The sequence below is a fragment of the Prionailurus bengalensis genome, chromosome B2 (assembly GCF_016509475.1).
Source record: "Prionailurus bengalensis isolate Pbe53 chromosome B2, Fcat_Pben_1.1_paternal_pri, whole genome shotgun sequence".
Taxonomy (NCBI): domain Eukaryota; kingdom Metazoa; phylum Chordata; class Mammalia; order Carnivora; family Felidae; genus Prionailurus; species Prionailurus bengalensis.
In genome coordinates, this window is record NC_057349.1 from 99,191,235 (window position 1) to 99,209,064 (window position 17,830).

A 17,830-nucleotide genomic window follows, 5' to 3' on the forward strand; every position below is an offset into this window, starting at 1 on the left:
CAAATAGAATCAACTATAGATAATTTTACCATTATTTGGGGACACAGCTGCAGACGAAAACAGATTCAAATAGAAATAAAAAAGTTACGTAAAATAAGTAACTTAATTTTCAATAAATCGTCACCATCTTTCTTTAAGTTCAATATGACTGGTTAGGGAGTTACTTTAAAATTAAAAATACTAAAAAATTAATGAGTACTAAAACAAATACTTAGTGTTTAGTCATTTATTACATTAAAAACATTTAAATACCACACTAAATATTTCATTAAAAAAACCATAAATCATGGCCTTATCTACAGTCCTAGTCCTGTGGTCTATAACAGTAACAACCTATATTAATAGAAACTTGTCTCAAAAGCCCTTTTATAACAATCATTTCATTTTACCCTACAAAAGACTCCACAAGGATATTATAGTAAATACTGTTTTAACCAGCAGTTTCTGCTCCTAACATGACCTCTCATATAACAGTAAGACTTTTAATGAGTGAATTTAATGAATTTAAAATTAGTTGGAGAATCATAAATCCATCACTACTACAAGGAATATATATTAAAATTCATGTTCAACTGATGACAGGTCACTAATGTCATCTTTCTGTATTTAGTATAGCATTACAAAAAAAGAAACTTACATTTTCTTTTCAATGCTAATGAATGAAACTAAGTCCTTTATATACAAATCGGTAAAGAGACATGTTTTATTTCATTTACTTCCATCACTAGACTGACCATGAAAATGATGATTTTTATGACATTAACACTGATCTACTATACATAAGGTATACAGATGTTGGCTGCCTCTATCACAGTGAAAAAGATTTATTACTGCAAGCAAGAAAAAGAATACATTTATAATTGAACACTCACTAGTAATCCATGACCCCTTTCCTCCCTTGAAGAGTCCCACCTCAAATGACACAGCATGTACTTTTGCCAACCCCAAATCAAGTGTTAGAAGCATAAAGATTAGAATAAGGCTTTTCAAAGTATACCCGACTTCTCTTGAGGGCTCCACTGTCATTACTTCCAGACCTGAGGACTGAGGAGTTAGCACCTTCCCTTCTACTAAATACATCAAGTGTCTGTGTACAGATTCTTACACAGTTCTACCTCAAAGACCTCCGTATCTGAAATGTTCCTTTCTGATTTAAACATTTTATCCTATCCCTTCAATTCATTATACAAAATTTTGTCCTTATCAAAGTCCTTGTGATCATTTCATTCTCCTCTATTTTCAAAACCATCAACATACTTCTGGGTTTGCTTCCCCTCCTACGTCACTAGCATTTCATATTCCTCTTCAAAGGAGAAGTGCCCCGGCCTACAACACCTTATACCTCCTGGTCCCAATAGAACAGTCGTATCAGAATGCAACACAGTATATCCTTTCTGATCACACTTTCACCATCCTCTTCTAGTTCTCCTTTTAATTCCCACCTTGTAAATACTAAGTCAGGAGTCAACAGTTTTGTTACACCCCATTCTTTCTACACTCTCTTCTTCATAAATCCATCTATTTTCAAATCTTGAACTATCACCCCAGAATTACTTACACAAACAACCCCAACATCCCTATAAATATTTAGTCTTGTGCTATCAGTCTGCCAGACAACACAAGAATGTCTCATTAACCAAAATTCAACACATCCAAATTCAAATTCATCATCCATGACTCCCCTAAAAGAAAATTTACTCATGCTTTGGATTTCTCTATTTCTAGTAACAGCACCAAATCACTTAGAATTTGAGATCATCTTTAAATTAAAGCTAAGTACTGGATTCCTTACTAATCAATTCACTAATCTTTTGATTGTATGTGAATTACTGGTAAAATAACTGGTAATATAACAAGTCATATTCATTTAATTATGGTACACTAATACGGTAAGCTATTTTTACTCTGTGCATTGCGTGAACTCCAGAACCAATCTCTAACACATACCTCCAGTTTTGCTACCCAACAAGTAATCAAAATAATTCGTTTACCCCCTATATCTAGAGGAATCTTGAGTCTGGGGTAAGCATAAGCATTGCTTATGAGACTAAGCAATTAAATTTGGCCTGGTACTGACTTTGTAGCAGTCTATGCTTAACTTAGTTTGTACTTCATAAAAATTAGGACCTCACATTTTCACAGGGTTGTTGTGAGGATTATATCACATCTGCCTTGTACAGTGCCTAGCGTATAATAAGGGCTCAAAAAATGGTACTACTGTTATTAATGGTGTCACTATTAAGTCAGGAGCAGTATGGCCACGCGGGAAGCCATTCTGTTTCTCCAGGGGACTGCTTATAGCACACATTTGTTACAGTGTTATTTTAAATCCTAAATTTTCTAGAACAATTCCAATTTTGATTCCTGTATTATAATAGTTCTTTTAAACCTTTCAAAGTTCTAATATTTTATCATCTGAAGTCTATCTTTCAGCCTGCCTTTCATCCCAGATGTTAGCCTAAAAATTCTTAGATGGTGTGATGGTAACCATACCTTTGGTTCCCATGTTATCCAACAAAATCAAAACTGCAGAAATATTTAAAACTTACACCTTAAGTAAACACCTGAGAATTCTAGGCAAAGAGGAAGCCCCAGTCTCTGTACTAAATTTATGAATTCTTCTTTTAAAAACTATTCTATCTCAGGCATCTGTGTGGCTCTGTTGGGGAAGCGTCCGACTCTTGTTTCAGCTCAGGTCATGATCTCCTGGTTCGTGGATTTGGCATTCTCTCGAGCTCCGTGCTGGCAGTGCAGAGCTTGCTTGGGATTCTCTCTCTCTCCCTCTCTGTCTGCCTCCCTGCTTGTGTGATGAATAAACTTAAAAACAAACAAACATCATATCTCACTTTACTTCATTCAGGTCTGTACCCCCCTCACTCTAACAACTCTATTTTAAGTAGTGGCTCCTCCTTTCTATATCTATGCCCTGCTTTATTTTTCTTCATAGCACTTATTGCTACCTATCATTATATTAGATTGGCATTTGTTTATCGCTTATCTCCCCCACTAGAATGTAAACCCCACGTGAGTGAGGATTTGTTTTGTTCTTCACTGAATACTCAGCATTTAGCAGAATCTGGCACACAACAGCTGCTCAATAAATATTAATTAATTAATTAATTAATTAATTCATGGAAAGGCCAAGACCCTCCTATGTTGTATAATCTCATCTGGTTTCCTAGAATGCAGTAGATCAGAAGCAACAATTTAGAGGGGGAAAGTGCTAGAAGCAGGCATGTAAATATTGACAGAGAAATATAAAGTTCCAAGTACCAATCACAATAATGTTGGCCAGCAATGTGGGATAACTTGTTACATGGATAAATAATCCTATATCCTCTAATAACCAACATCTTTGTATTACGACAAAGTATAATAATAATTTCATAATGAGTCAATTAATCAGTTTAGCCCAGAGCATCTATACATATAAGGCTTTGGTAGAGGACAGGGGAATCTTTATCATTTAGAAAAAGTTAAATTACATTCCATATACTTTTTTTTTAAGGAAGCAGAGAACTGTATAATACTTTTAGAACTATTCCCATAATAAGTAATTAAAATGCAAATTTTACTTTTATATGGAGAAGCTACAAATTTTTGGAAAAAGACATGTAAATGGACTCTCTAAATTCTCAGTGAAGTTACTTAAAGGAACCATTACCACTTTTTATAAGTTTAAAAATTAACCTTATTTTCTTTTTTTATGTCAATATTGATCTATAGGTCATCAGGTTTGCAAAAGCCTATCCTCATCTTTGTTAAGTGTGTAAGATTTTAAAAATAGATTAGTGCATCTCTTTGTTTAGAACAATTTTATCAATACTGGTAGTTATACTTAACCCAGTATGCCCTTCTCTCTAAACCGTAAGTTCATTCAGAGATACGATGTAGTTGAAACTCTTAACCAAGGTCCTTCTCTATTGCAAGATTTATGCATACCAAGTTAGTGACTTTCAAACATTAATGTATATACCAGTCACCCAGGAAGCTTGTTAAACTGACTCAGTACTTTCTGATTCAGCAGATATGGAGTGGGCCTAATATCTAATATTCTGCATTTCTAACAAGCTCTCATATGGTACTGACACTATGGGTCCGCAGATCACACTTTTGAGTATCAGTCACTAAATACTATGTTACCTCAGAAATCACTAAGTCACTTGGAAAATAATATTGGAATAAGTGCAATATCTAAATTCTATCTGATTAACAGTTTTATCAAGTGTTTTAGAAATATAGTAAGTGCCTGCCCAATTGCAGAGCTATATAAAAATGGCTTTGCTTATTTTTCTTAGTTCTTATCTTCATAAAACCTAATGTATTCCAGCATAAGTTAAACAATATTCCCTATCAACATATTATTTCATCAATTAAGTTTTTAAGGTGTACTTGTTACTTAGCTATCTCCTTCAGAATTAACTGTCCTCTCTCAGAATTATCAATAAATCATACCTTCTTTCAAAACACTGTACTGTACAGCCTGGTCTCAAGCTAGTTCATTACCAAGGTGCTTGATTATTTATTAAACCTCATAATGTATATCACAACTTAATATCCCTTAGTTACCTAACTTTTTAAAAAACATTTTTATGTTTCTTTATTTTTGAGAGAGAAGGAGGCAGAGTGCAAGTGGGGGAGGGGCAGAAAGAGAGAGAGAGAGAGAGAGAGAGAGAGAGAGAGAGAGAATCCAAAGTAGGCTCCAGGCTCTGAGCCATCAGCACAAAGCCCGACACAGGGCTTGAACCCACAAACTGAGAGATCATGACCTGAGCTGAAGTCGGACACTTAACCAACTGAGCCACCCAGGCACCCCCTAAGTTACCTAACTTTTATATAGTCCTTTATAGTTCACAAATACCTTTTAATATATCACTTAATCCTTATAACAACTCTTCCAGGTGGTGCTTATCATTCACATTTTACAAATGAGGAAACTGATCAGAAGTAAAATGATCCAATATTAAATAAGTGAAAGCACTAAAAATTAACTCCAGTCTTCTGGCTTAAATACAGTCAATTCCTGATTAATCTCTGGGTAATTATGTGGGGAGATATAGATAACTGGAACATAGCCATTAAAATCAAAATTGCAGTTTATTCAAGGAGAGTTATTAGAGTATAGCTTGCCATATAAAAGACTAACAGTAGGAAACAAGTAAAATAAATTTTGGTATATCCATATAGTGGAATACTATGGAGTTGTTTTTAATATATGGTTACTTCCAGATTCTACTCCAACGTGTAAAAAGCTTGGAAGTCATCATTCTTCTCTCACGACAAAATAAAAGTTGAACAAACTGGAAGCTAATGGACTTTTCTTTGATCCTTGAGATACTGAAGTCAGAGGACAAACTATCATCCAAGAAATCAGAACAACTAATACAGAGAATACAGATTAACTAACTGAAGATGAAAGCACAGAAGCCAGGCACTGATATGAACACTTAAATGGTAACTTGAACAAGTTGCTGGAGGCTGACTGTGGTCTAGCTTGAGAGTTTAAAACTCCTGGGGAGCCCAAGGGTCTAGTCTGAGAACGGCTGCTACACTTTCTCAGTTTTATGCCCCACAAGGTTCTCAAGGAGAAAAATCAGAGAAAAATCTTCTGCTTGGCTGGGGGAAGGAAAACAATAACCAGTTGAAATAAGTTGAAACAAGTCCAGAGAATTCTCCATAAGAAAAGGTTATCTAGTAAAGGAAAAGACTTCATCAGAGCCATGTTCAACTTTGGAGAAATGAAAACTGCCCAGTTCCTACTCACTCTAGACTTCTGGCATACCTACATTGGAGGGGGCGGGGGAAGAAGAGAAACTGAGAAGCACTTGCGGAGGTCCAGACCAAATAAAGACTAATATCTAAGCATAGAATTATACGGGTGCCTGGCTGGCTCAGTTGGTAGAGCATGTGACTCTTGATCTTGGGGTTGTAGGTTCGAGCTCCAGGTTGGATGTGGAGATAACTTAAAAATAAAATGTTAAAAAAAAAAAAAAGAAAAAAAAAGAAAAGCTAGGGGCGCCTAGGTGGCTCAGTCGGCTGAGTGTCTCACTTTGGCTCAGGTCATGGTATGGTTTGAATTCAAGCCCCACATCAGGCTCTGTGCTGACAGCTCAGAGCCTGGAGCCTGTTTTGGATTCTGTGTCTCCATCTCTCTCTGCCCCTCTCCCACTCACCTCTTTCTCCCTCTGTCTCAAAAATAAACAAAGATATAACAAAAATTAAAACAGGGCTCCTACACAGTAACAGGATTATAGTTGAAAAAAACTGCACGGCTCAGACACTATTTAAGAAGGTATTTGTAGGGAAACCCAAAGACAACAAGGGAAACAAAAACAAGAACACTAGAGGAAACTAAAACCTCTGAAACCTACAGCTACACCAAACAGTAAACACAGCCTTGTTCCTAGTTAGAGAAATACAAAACCTCATACAAAAGACCTACCTTCTTCAGTTTCTGTTATTCTATGCATTATGTCTGGCTCTCAACAAAAAATTATAAGGTGTGCTAAGAGGAAATGAAAGTATATTCCAAAGTGACAAAGCAAGCATCAGAACCAAATTCATATAGTGCAGATTTTGTAATTACCAGACTGGGAATTTACAAGAACTATGATTACCATACTAAGGGCTCTAATGGACAATATGCACAAATTGATGGATATTGTAAACAGAGAGATGGAAACTATGAACCAATAGAAAAGAAACATTAGAAATCAAAAACAGTGTAACAGAAATAAATAATGTCTTTCATACGGTCACTAGTACACTAGACATAGCTGAGGAAAGAATCAATGAGCTTGAAGAAGTATCCGTAGAAACTTCCCAAACATTTAAAATGCAAATAAAAAAATAAAAATATAAAAAATAAAATGCAAAGAGAAAAGAGAATGAAGAAAAGAGAATATTTAAGAACTGTGGAACAATAAAAGAAGGCATAACATATACGTAAAAAATACCAGAAGAAAGAGAAGAGTAGAGGAAATGTTCAAATAATGCCTGAGAATTTTCCAAAATTAATGACAGAAGCCAACCATAAATTCATGAAGCTCAGAAAACATCAAGCAAGACATATACCAAAATATCTATACCTAAGCATATAATATTCAAACTACAGAAAACTAAAAACAAAGAGAAAAACATTGAAATAAGTCAGGAAAACACAAAACAAAACACTTTACCTATAGAGAAAAAATGATAAGAATTATGTTGGACTTCTCGTCAGTAACCATGCAAAAAAAAGAAAAAAGCATAGAGTGAAATATTTCAAGTGTTGAAAGAAATAACCATCAACCTAGAATTTTGTTATTAGAGAAATTATCCTTCAAAAATTAAAAAGAAATAAAGACTTTTCTCAGCCAAATAAAAACTGAGGGAATTTGTCACCAGCAGACCTGCCTTGCAAGAAAAAAAGTTCTTTAGAGAAAAAGGTCAGAAACTCTAATCTACATAAAAAAAGAGCCACAGAGAATGGATAAAGATAAAAATCTTTATTTTTTTAATCCTCTCTGATTGTATCATATAACTGTTTGTTCAAAGTGGTAATAGCCACAAAGTTCCAGGTAATTATAGCATACAGACAAGCGAAATGAATGGCAGCAATGTTATAAGGGACGGGAGACAGAAATTGGGAATACTCCATTATAAGGTATCTGCAATACCTGTGAAGTAGCACAGTGTTATCTGAAAGTGGACTTAGATTAGTTGTAAATATATACTGCAAACTCTAGGACAACCACTAAAAAACATTTAAAAAATAAGTATAATCAATATATGAGGAGAGGAGAAAAAAATGCACCCATATAAAATGCTCAGTTAAAGCCAGAGTAGGCTGAAAAAGATGGGGGGGGTGGTGGTGGTGGTGGTGGTGGTGGTGGTGGTGGTGGTGGTGGTGGAAAGAACAGGTGTAATGAATAGAAACATTACAGTATGATAGATATTAATCCACTTATCAATGACAACTTTAAATGTGAATGATTCAAATGCACCAATTAAAAGAGAGTGTTAGAGTGGATGAAAAAAATCCAACTATGTGTTGTCTACAAGATACCACTTTATAGGTAAAGATATATATATATATATATATATATATATATATACACATATAGATAAAAAGTAAAGGGATGGGGACATGCTAACTCTAATCAAAAGAAAGCAAGAGTAGCTATATTAATTATAAACAAAGCAGACTTCTGAGCAAGGGAATTTTTCAACGATAAAGAAGGGCATTACATAATATACAGGGGTAAATTCTTCAAGGAGACATAACAACCCTTAATGTATATACATCTAACAACAGAACACCAAAATCTGATAGAACTGCAAGGAGAAATAGATAAATTCACTATTTTAGAGACTTCAACACACCTCTGTAAGTAAATGACAGATCCAACAGGCAGAAAATTAGTAAGGATAGGGCTGAACTGAATAACACCATCAATCAACTGGCTCTAATTGACATTTATATAGTACTTCACCCGACAACAGCAGAAACCACATTCTTCTTAAGCTCAGATAGACTATTCACCAAGATAGACCACATTCTGGGCCATAAAATACACCCTCCAAAATTTAAAAGAATAGACATCATAGAATGTATGCTTTCAGACCATAATGGAATTAAAATAGAAAGCAATAGCAGAAAGATAGCTAGAAAATCCCAACATATTTGAAGATTAAACACCACACTTCTAAATAACATATGGGTCAAAGAAGTCTCAAGAGGAATTTTAAAATATTTTGAAGTGAAAATGAAAAAACCACTCTTCAAAATGTGTGGGATCCATCAGAAGTAGTGCTTAGAGGGAAATTTAGAGCACTGAATGCATACATTAGGAAAGAAGAAAGATCTAAAATCAATAATCTCAGGATCCATCTTAAGAAACCATGGAAAGAAAAGCATACAAGCCTAAAGCAAGCAGACACAGCAGAAAATAGAATAAAAATAAACAAAACTGCAAACAGGAAATCAACACAGAAAATGAATGAAACCAAATATATCAACAAAATATTTTTGATTGCTAGTCTTCATCCTCAACTAAAATACAAAATGCTTCTTCTGTTCTCTTTTCCTTAACCTTTCTACAATTCTCTGACATCATCTCTAGTACATGTATGTTACAAAATTTATCCTGGCCCAAAAAGATATATAAGACACATAGAAGACAACAGAGTCTAAATAAAGAGTGGAACACAAAAAAGCTTACTTTCATAGCATAACATGAAAAACTGACAGACTTCACATTTTTGGTAGAAAAATCAAATAAGTTAATCTATGCCCTGACAGGCAAGCTTTTTCTTTAAAGTTTTTTAAAATTTATTTTGAGGGGAGGAGGGGCAGAAAGAGAGAGGGAGAGAGAGAATCCCAAGTAAGCTCTGCACTGTCAGTGCAGAGCCCAACTTGGGGCTTGAACTCATGAACTGTGAGATCATGACCTGAGCCCAAACCACAAAAGTCTAACGCTAACCAACTGAGCCACCCAGGTGCCTCTTCTTTTTCTTTTCAAATGAATTTCAGTATGGAAACATTAACTTATTACAGTAGACTTGATTAACAGTTACTCAAGACGAAAAAATGGCAGGAAACTGTACCATTGTCAAACATACCCAAAATAAAACACTGCTTGCCATCATCACCTAACAGGTGTCAACCACATCCAACTTCCACCTCCTTAGAATTCCGTCAGAACCATTAGTTTAATATGTAGCACTTTACCAGCACAGGGTAGTAAGAAAAAAGGGATTTTAAAATCTGTGTTCAAATTCTACCTCTAACATTTTTATTAGACATGTGACCTTGTACATATTAATCTATGATGGGTCTTGGGTGGTTGGCTGCCAAGTACCAGAAATATAATTCCAACTAGTTTATGGGAAAAAATGGACAACTTATTACAAAGATTTTTATTATTATTACACTCAGGTGTCTCTTGGAACCCAATCTCAGGACCATGGACAAAGACAGGTGAATACAGTCGGGACTCTGTGCATCTGCTTCTCCTATTCTGTTTATTTAGTTCATATGACAAGAAACAACACCATTAACAGTTCCTGGGTGTTATGTCTTATAGTTTCAGCCACTGGAGAAAAAACAAATTATTCAAACCTCTGGGCACTTAGAACTCAGGAAAAGCTCTGACTGTCCTGGCTTAGTGAAGGTGTCTAGAACTGCACCAACAAAAACAGGCAGGATTGTGACTGATCTCCCAGAGTGATCTTTTTAAAAGACAGATTCAGTCCAGTTGTTAACCTGATTAAAACCCTTCATGGCTTTCCCCAATACGCTTAAAATCCAGAGCTCTAACTGAAACAAGACTTAATTTAAGTAGGCTTTACATGGTCTGAGTCCTATTTACCTTTACAACTGTACATTAAGCCACAATCCCTCTTTTTCACTATATAGTTGAGCTTTATCTACTCTGGCCTTTTCTTAGTTCTTAGTTGAACCTACCAAGCTCTTTCCTACTTCCAAATTTTTTAACATGTATTCTTGGCATCTTTTCCTTTTTCTCATAGCTAACTTCCACTAATTTTTCCTTAAAGAACCCTCCCTGACTCCCAAGGTAAATCAGGTTCCCTGTTCTTTTCCTTTACAGCACTCGCCACAATTTCTAATTACAGATATGTGTATTTGTTCATTATCTGTCTAACCATACTGTTACCTCTAAGAGACCTGAGACCTGTTTTGCTCTCTATAGTATACTTTTAGCACCTACTTGGTCTTCAATATTATGTGCTGAGTGAATAATTGGTTTAGCATGGGACAAGTGGTATCACCAGTAGACTGACCAATTACAGACGAGGGGAAGAGTAGCAGGCAGGCAGAATTACTGTTCCCAAGTTACTAGAATGGTTGCTCCAGAGTAACTTACTGAGGAAAGGGAAGAGAAAGTGGTTCCCAGAGAACCTGTGTTTCTGCTGAGCAGAATAAACCACTTGTTTATTTCCATTAACCTTCTTCCTCCATTAAATTCTAATAGGACTATGGTATTAAGTAAAATAATAAATATAACAGTAGCTATACAGTGACTTGCATATATAGCAAGCATGTAATATCAATTTTTTCCACATGGGAGAACATGTTCATATTATTTTTGAATACTATTAACCTCCAAATATGAATTGAAAACCAACAAAATATTCCACTGTAAATGAGCATCATAACTGTGTTTCATGACCCCTTTTCTCACAGCATCCTGATCTTTCCACCTAAGAGAATCACTTACCTGCTAATCTTTGTATTAACTGTATCCACTCAAATATCCATGTAACTTAAAGAATTAATTCTGGAAACACAAAAATGAAGCAAAGCAAAGCAAAACAACCAACCAAAACAATGAAACTGCTTCTGTTCTCAAGGAATTCATAAACTCTGTTTTTCACTCTGCTTCCAACCATACCATACCTCTGCTCCTGCCATGCCCAAAGTTCTAGAGCACCCAAAGACTGAAAGATTTAGCAAATAAAAATGCAAGATATCCCAAACAGTACCTGACAACCCTACTCCCAGGTCATATTCCATCATTCACTTCATAAACCCACTCCAAAACCTTAGTTCCAATAATTTTCCTTATTAAAAAAATTTCTCTGGAGATTCACTGGATATGATCATTCTCCCAAGTTTAAATAAAATCTACCTTGACTTTTCTTAAACACTGTCAATAAAAAACAAAAGAACAAAGCAAATCATCTTAATTCTGTTTCTTGGTGGTGCTAAGAGTTAAAAAAATAAAGTAGAATAAAAATAAAAGCAGACAAAATAACAAACATTACAAAAAACTCCTTTAAAAACCTAAAAAGTCTTGCTTCCAAGAATAGGCATGACAGAAGAAGATTAAGACTATATAATCTTTTCAGGGGCGCCTAGGTGGCTGAGTAGGTGAAGCGTCTGACTTTGGCTCAGGTCATGATCTCAGTTTGTGAGTTCGAGCCCCACGTCGGGCTCTCTGCTGACAGCTCAGAGCCTGGAGCCTGCTTTGGATTTCTGTCTCCTTCTCTCCCTGCCCCTCCCCACTTGTGCTCTCTCTGTCTCTCAAAAATAAATAAGTGAAAAAAAATTTTTTTAAACGATAAAAAAAAGACTATAATCTTTTCAGAAGTAGATCTAGAAAGAAGAAATTCCATGAGAGAAGGTATATAAAGCAGGAACATTAGAAAGGAAAAATGAACTCTCAGAAAAAAGTGGTTACACTGAGCACTGAAGTGACTTTGAATTTTATTTGTAACTGAAAGGCATCTCAGAGAGGTCTATGTCAGCCTTCTCCTTTTATAACAGAGAAAACCAAAGACCCTGAAAGGTAAAATGACCTGTCAAACGTCACATACAAGACCCTAGCTCCTTCTAATTTCTCTCATTCTCTCACCTCTTGCCCCATATAATGTTAAGGCTCACTGAACTGAGGAAGATCCTCTTCTTCATGTCCAGTGGATGTTAGAGGACAAGTTCCTAATAATGTTGTCATGTCTAACACAAGAGAAATGTATTCCTAGCATTTCAAGGAAAAATCCCAAAGAAAAATTATTGTACATAGTGTAGGCATTTTCGATATAGTATTTATCCTAATTATTATTAATGTTATTTAATTCTCTGGTATTATTAGCCTAATCTTATAATCTAAGTATATTATGGGTTGAATTTGGTAGGCTGTCTGTGAATCTAACCACTAAGCATACTGTTTTTGAGAAAGTTCCAAGTTCTAAACCATTTTTCCAAGTTTTAAAATATAGATCTCATGCTAAATTAGGAACCAGCAATACACAAAGACTGAAAATCATAAACTAAATGTGATAAGTTAAAAATACAAGACTCTTTACGTTATAAACAAACTCCACCTCAGAAGTCATTTATTTTTAAAACTCAGTATTCAGGCACATTTAGCACAGGCTGTAATTTACTTACATCTTTTTAAATAATATTTCACTAAAAAACTAAAGTAAAAAAGAATCAAACACATTTCTATACTCATCTAATTTAGGAAAACAACAACAAAAAACCTTTACTATACTTTTTCATGTAGTGACCTATAAGAGGTAAGAAAATTAATCATTTTATAAATGAAAGGTTGACCTCATATATATTATGCTCTTTCCAAAAATGTGTGGGTAAAGGAATTCTATTTGAACAGATAAATAAAGTTCAAAGCACTTTCCAAACATTTTGTCTTTTCTCCTGAGATAAAACTATGTTTCATGAGTTAAAATTTGTTTGATAAATCTATTTTTTAAAATTTCTACTCAGTATATCCTATCAATGGATACCCTTCACTCATTCATTTTATTTGTCCAGCAACAACAAAAACAAGTCCCTACTATTTGCTAAACGCTATGCTAGCAATTTTGGATTTATGACAATAAACATTAGCTTAGTTCCTGTCTTCAAGGAACTTAGAAGAACCTTTAATTAGCTGTATTTACCCAAGAGACAATGACAGCTGAATTTTAAGTTGGTCATTTGAGAAAACATTAAAAATGTAATCAAATTCATTCTCAAAAAAAACCAAACTATACAATAGTAATTTTAATGACATTTCAATAAACTTATCATCTATATGAAGTTTCCCCACTAAGCTCTGGTAAAATACAACTTTGGTAGAAGTCATAATAACATAATATTCTCATAGTAGCTTTCACTATAAAAATAAACTGAGTTAATAATACTCCAATAAGGAAATCAAAAGCTACTAATACCATTTCTTTCATAATGAAAACCAAACACTTGGAAATGGATAGCTTAACCTATTCTGAAAATAAAGCAAAATGTATAATTAAATGTAGTATTATAGATTATTACCACATTATGTCTAAATATGTGTTTATTTACAAGCCTGAATAATAAAACTCTGTATCATACCTTACAAATGATCACAAGTATGTACTATGGATCATGTTATCTGCAAATTTTTCAATAAAAAGGGCCTTAACGTTTTTTGTAAAAATTTTTTTACAAACTTAATTCAAGATTGTATTTGTTTATTACCAAGTCGTATAACTTTTATCATCAATATAAATGATACTTACATTTACAACTATATATAGGTACTAACTATAATGTCTATTAAATTTACAATTATTAAAAATTCTTGATGGATGAGAAACATTTTTCAATTTAGAGCCATACATCTCCAAAGCAAAATTCAATGTAAATCAGCCATTCTGACATGCCATGGAATATCCTGACATTTTTTTCCTTGTGTTTTACACTGAAATATTTTCATCATCCATCAGCTAAAATATTTAAATTTTCTTTAAAAGCATTATGAAAACATCTTTACTGAATTTATGCATACTACTCAGTGGCATAAATAAGTATTTCCACCATTTGCATATAAGGAAACCAAGGCACAGAGGTGTCCATTTTGTAGATTGCAAGGTCATTTTCTAACCAAGCAACTGATCCTACACCATCAAGTGATATTATATGTGTGCCACTTCCAAAGGACATAAAACAATTACTGTACCTTAAATCAATTGCCTCTGCAATGCCTATGTGCAATTGTTTTATCAAGAGGGTTATGGCAACAAGCTTAAAGGAGAAAAGCTGGAAGGGGAGGATTACAAAAAAAAAAAAAAAAAAAAAAGGAACACTTATTTTGGGTAGTGAATCATTTATTTTTAAGTAATGAAAGGCAAACAGTTTTTAACATAATAATCAAGTAACCAACAGTTGTTTCTTCTGTTTTCAAAAAATATTTCATCTTTCAGGTAGATCATGGAAAATTGGATCCTGCCCATCCTCGTAGAAAGAAGTTCGAAAAAAATGAGAAAAATTCTTAACAATTAATACATGATATGGCAAAGACTGAAAAAAAATTTAGAGAAATTAGCGAATGCTCATTATGGCAGTTAAAACCCCACCTAAAATATTAGATGCTTCCTTTCATTCAACTGAAGGCTATGATTACCAGTAAAATATTCCATAACTGAAAAATAAAGAAATACGAAACTTTTCTCAATCAAAACTTGAATGAGTACTTTATTCAAATATCCGCCATAAATAAAAATACTTTCCTAACAGAAACTTAGATACGGAAAAAACTGTTCCTGAGAGTTCAAAGACAGACTGCATTTGTAATTATGATACAGTGCTATCAACAATTAGAAAGATGAAAGTTACCTATCACATATGTTAAATTTAGGAACATTAGATGGGTTGAATAACCAATAAATTACCTGACAAAAAAATAAGACTTAACTAATAGGTGAATCTAACACCAAAGAAAAAATTAAATCATAATCCAAAGCACACGTTATACAGAAAAGAATAGGATTAGACTGAGTCCTGTTAAAGTACCTAGTCTAGCTGGGGATTAGTTAATTAATCGGCTCTAGGACAGGTTGTGAATGTTCAGGTCAGATGTGCTTTCTTTTCATCATTATTCCAGTTCCTCATCCGCCAAGTGCAAGCAAGAGAAGGCGTCAGAGTACCGAAGCTAGGGGGCATGCTGTAGCAAGGGGAAAAGAAAAATGGGAAAGGTGCAATGGATGCTGCATAGTTGAATAATTATCTGGGTGGCACAATGGGCGAGTCCTGCCGACAACGGAGCTGAGTAAGCGGCTCCCTAACTCTGCCCGAGGCACTCCCCCATTACCAGGCATCAGAGGCGACCGCCCCGCTTCGCCCCCCACCACCTCCCTTCGGGGGAAGAAAGGGATCCCCGCACTCGCTTTACCTTTATGGCTGTAATATAAAGACGCGCGGCGCAAACACGCACACAAGCCGGCTTTACGGAGCCTCCCGCACGTAGCGCGAGCGGGGGCTTCGCTGCCACCCGGTGCTGCAGCCGCCCCCAGAGCGAGGCGGCATGGGGGTGGCCGACGGGGCAGGGACGCTCAGGCGGTGGCACCCCAGGTGAGACCCGCAGTCTCTCCGCCTAGGGCAGCATCGGGCGGTCCCTGCAACCGAGACCCAGGCGCGCCGGCCAGCCGTCTGCCTCGGCACCCAGCCCGGCAGGCGGGTGGGCGGCCGGAGCTCTAGAAACCCGCGAATGGGGGTGGGGGCCGGCGCGGGGGAGGCGCGCCCATCCCCGTCACCTTTGCCGGGCAAGAGCGCCACACACACCTCCATCCGTTCTGGCCAGTGAGAAAGAGTTCCTCTCCCAGCACCCTGTCCCCACCAAAAAACAATTCCTGAGAGACTCGCGCTCACCGTGAAATCATGGGGGGCTCCTGCCTTACCCCTTCTTCATGCTTCGGCGGCGGCCGCCGGTCCCCTTCAGCTCCCGGGACTCCACCTAGAGCCTCCAGGAGCGACAGGCTCCGGAGTGGAATCCGCTCCGGGCAGCGGCCCAGGCACCGGGCTATTGGGAACGCCGCCTGCGGCGCCCGCCGGTCGCCGGACCCACCGTGTGCTCGACGCGCGAGCGAACAACACCGCGAGCCGCCGCCGCCCCCCACCCGCCCCCTCCCCGCGCGCGACGCTCCACAACTGGGCGCGGAGATCCGCTCCTGAAGCAGGGGGAACCGCTGGACCTCGCCACCTAATCTCCCATCCTTCCCATCAGGAGCTGTTCTCCACCACTCAAGGTCTTCCAATTTAAGATTCTCACTTTCCTCTTCAGCTCCCCGAGCCCAGGTGCAGCCGTGGTGGAAAACTCAGCCTCCGCCCACTCACCCAACAGAGGGAATGAATACGGCTCTCCCCCCCATTTCCTGAGGCTGTATGGTATTGCCCAATCTCCAATTTGGGGGAAGGGGACTGAGAGAACAGTGCTTGGCCTGGGAGTGAGGGAAGATGATAGCCAATTGAATGAACCATCCATTCAGGGGCGTGGTCAAAGAGAGGCCTGCCCAGTTCGCCCCGCCTCTCGCACCAAACTACACTTCCCATTATGCCTCTTCCACTTCCCGCCGCGCTGAACGCCGGGAGTGTTGGACCTCGTGACCTCAGGGTATTTCGGAACTCGTAGTCTTCAATCCAGCCGAATAGGTCCTGAAAGTTATAAGGTATCACAATTCTCTCTACTTCCCTAGATAAACATTTTAGTATTCTGCATTCTCTTATATTTATTCAAATACTAATTGATTATAGCTTAAAGACGTCGTAAATGAACTCTTAGCAAAGGAAGTAAGTAATGTGTGTCATGCTAATCTGTCAGGACCTGGAAGCCGCTTCTTCCGCCGGGGCCTGGTCTCCGCAGAGGATCGGTTGCAGTCATGTCGGCTGCGATTGCATCTTTGGCTGCGTCCTATGGTTCGGGTTCAGGGTCCGAATCGGACTCGGACAGTGAGGGTGGACGGTGTTCGCTGCCAGCTTCCGACTCCCTCATGCACTTGACTAAATCAGCTTCGGCCAAGCCGTCTCTGGCAGTGGCGGTGGACTCGGCTCCGGAGGTGGCAGTTAAGGTAAGCGCTGTGGCCACTGATGCAGTGCGGGACTTTGCTTCTGCTCCAAAATCCGGCAGTCGCTTGTTAGGCTCCGGGTTACCGCTGCCTCAGTGCTGAGATACAAGTTGCTAACCCTCGGGTCTCTTCTCCTTACATGCATCTTCCTTGGGAGAAGCCGGGACTTGAAAGTTCAGGACAGTTCTCCACTGCTCCCCGCTGTCTTCTCCTTCCATCGAGCCAGTGGGAAGGGCGAGGGGGAGGTGGTGAAACTTTAATTTATTATGATTAGGATGTGGCCTGTGTAGAGCAGGTGTAAAACAGGCACTTCCCAAACCAGACTATGTACTCTGACTTGAAGAGAGCGGTGTCCCGGCCTTGGTTTGTTTTGAAGTTAGAACTAGATTCTGGTTACGGCTCCACCACTTCTGCGAACTTCGGCAAGTTATACAACCTCCTGTGTTTCATTACCTGTGCAATAGAGATTATTTTTAAAGTATGTATCTGTATGAGG

General features: G+C 37.5%; 2 protein-coding genes across 6 annotated transcripts in view; one reads left to right on the plus strand and one right to left on the minus strand.

The window, feature by feature from the left end:
• The window catches only part of WASF1 (WASP family member 1), a 71,392-nt gene extending 55,006 nt beyond the window's left edge, over positions 1-16,386 (minus strand). For 2 of the 5 annotated variants that reach the window (XM_043592101.1, XM_043592098.1), the window contains exon 1: positions 16,142-16,306. The gene's annotated coding sequence lies outside the window, so the exon portion shown is untranslated. Of the gene's footprint in view, positions 1-15,286; positions 15,438-16,141 lie in introns of all 5 variants that reach the window. The other 3 variants (XM_043592099.1, XM_043592100.1, XM_043592102.1) reach the window with 3 other exon arrangements.
• A 534-nt stretch (positions 16,387-16,920) lies between these two features.
• CDC40 (cell division cycle 40) overlaps positions 16,921-17,830 on the plus strand; it is a 59,397-nt gene continuing 58,487 nt past the window's right edge. The window contains exon 1 of the mRNA XM_043592097.1: positions 16,921-17,337. Within this exon, the coding sequence (XP_043448032.1) occupies positions 17,149-17,337 (189 nt within the window). The 5' untranslated portion in view covers positions 16,921-17,148. The remainder of the gene's footprint in view (positions 17,338-17,830) is intronic.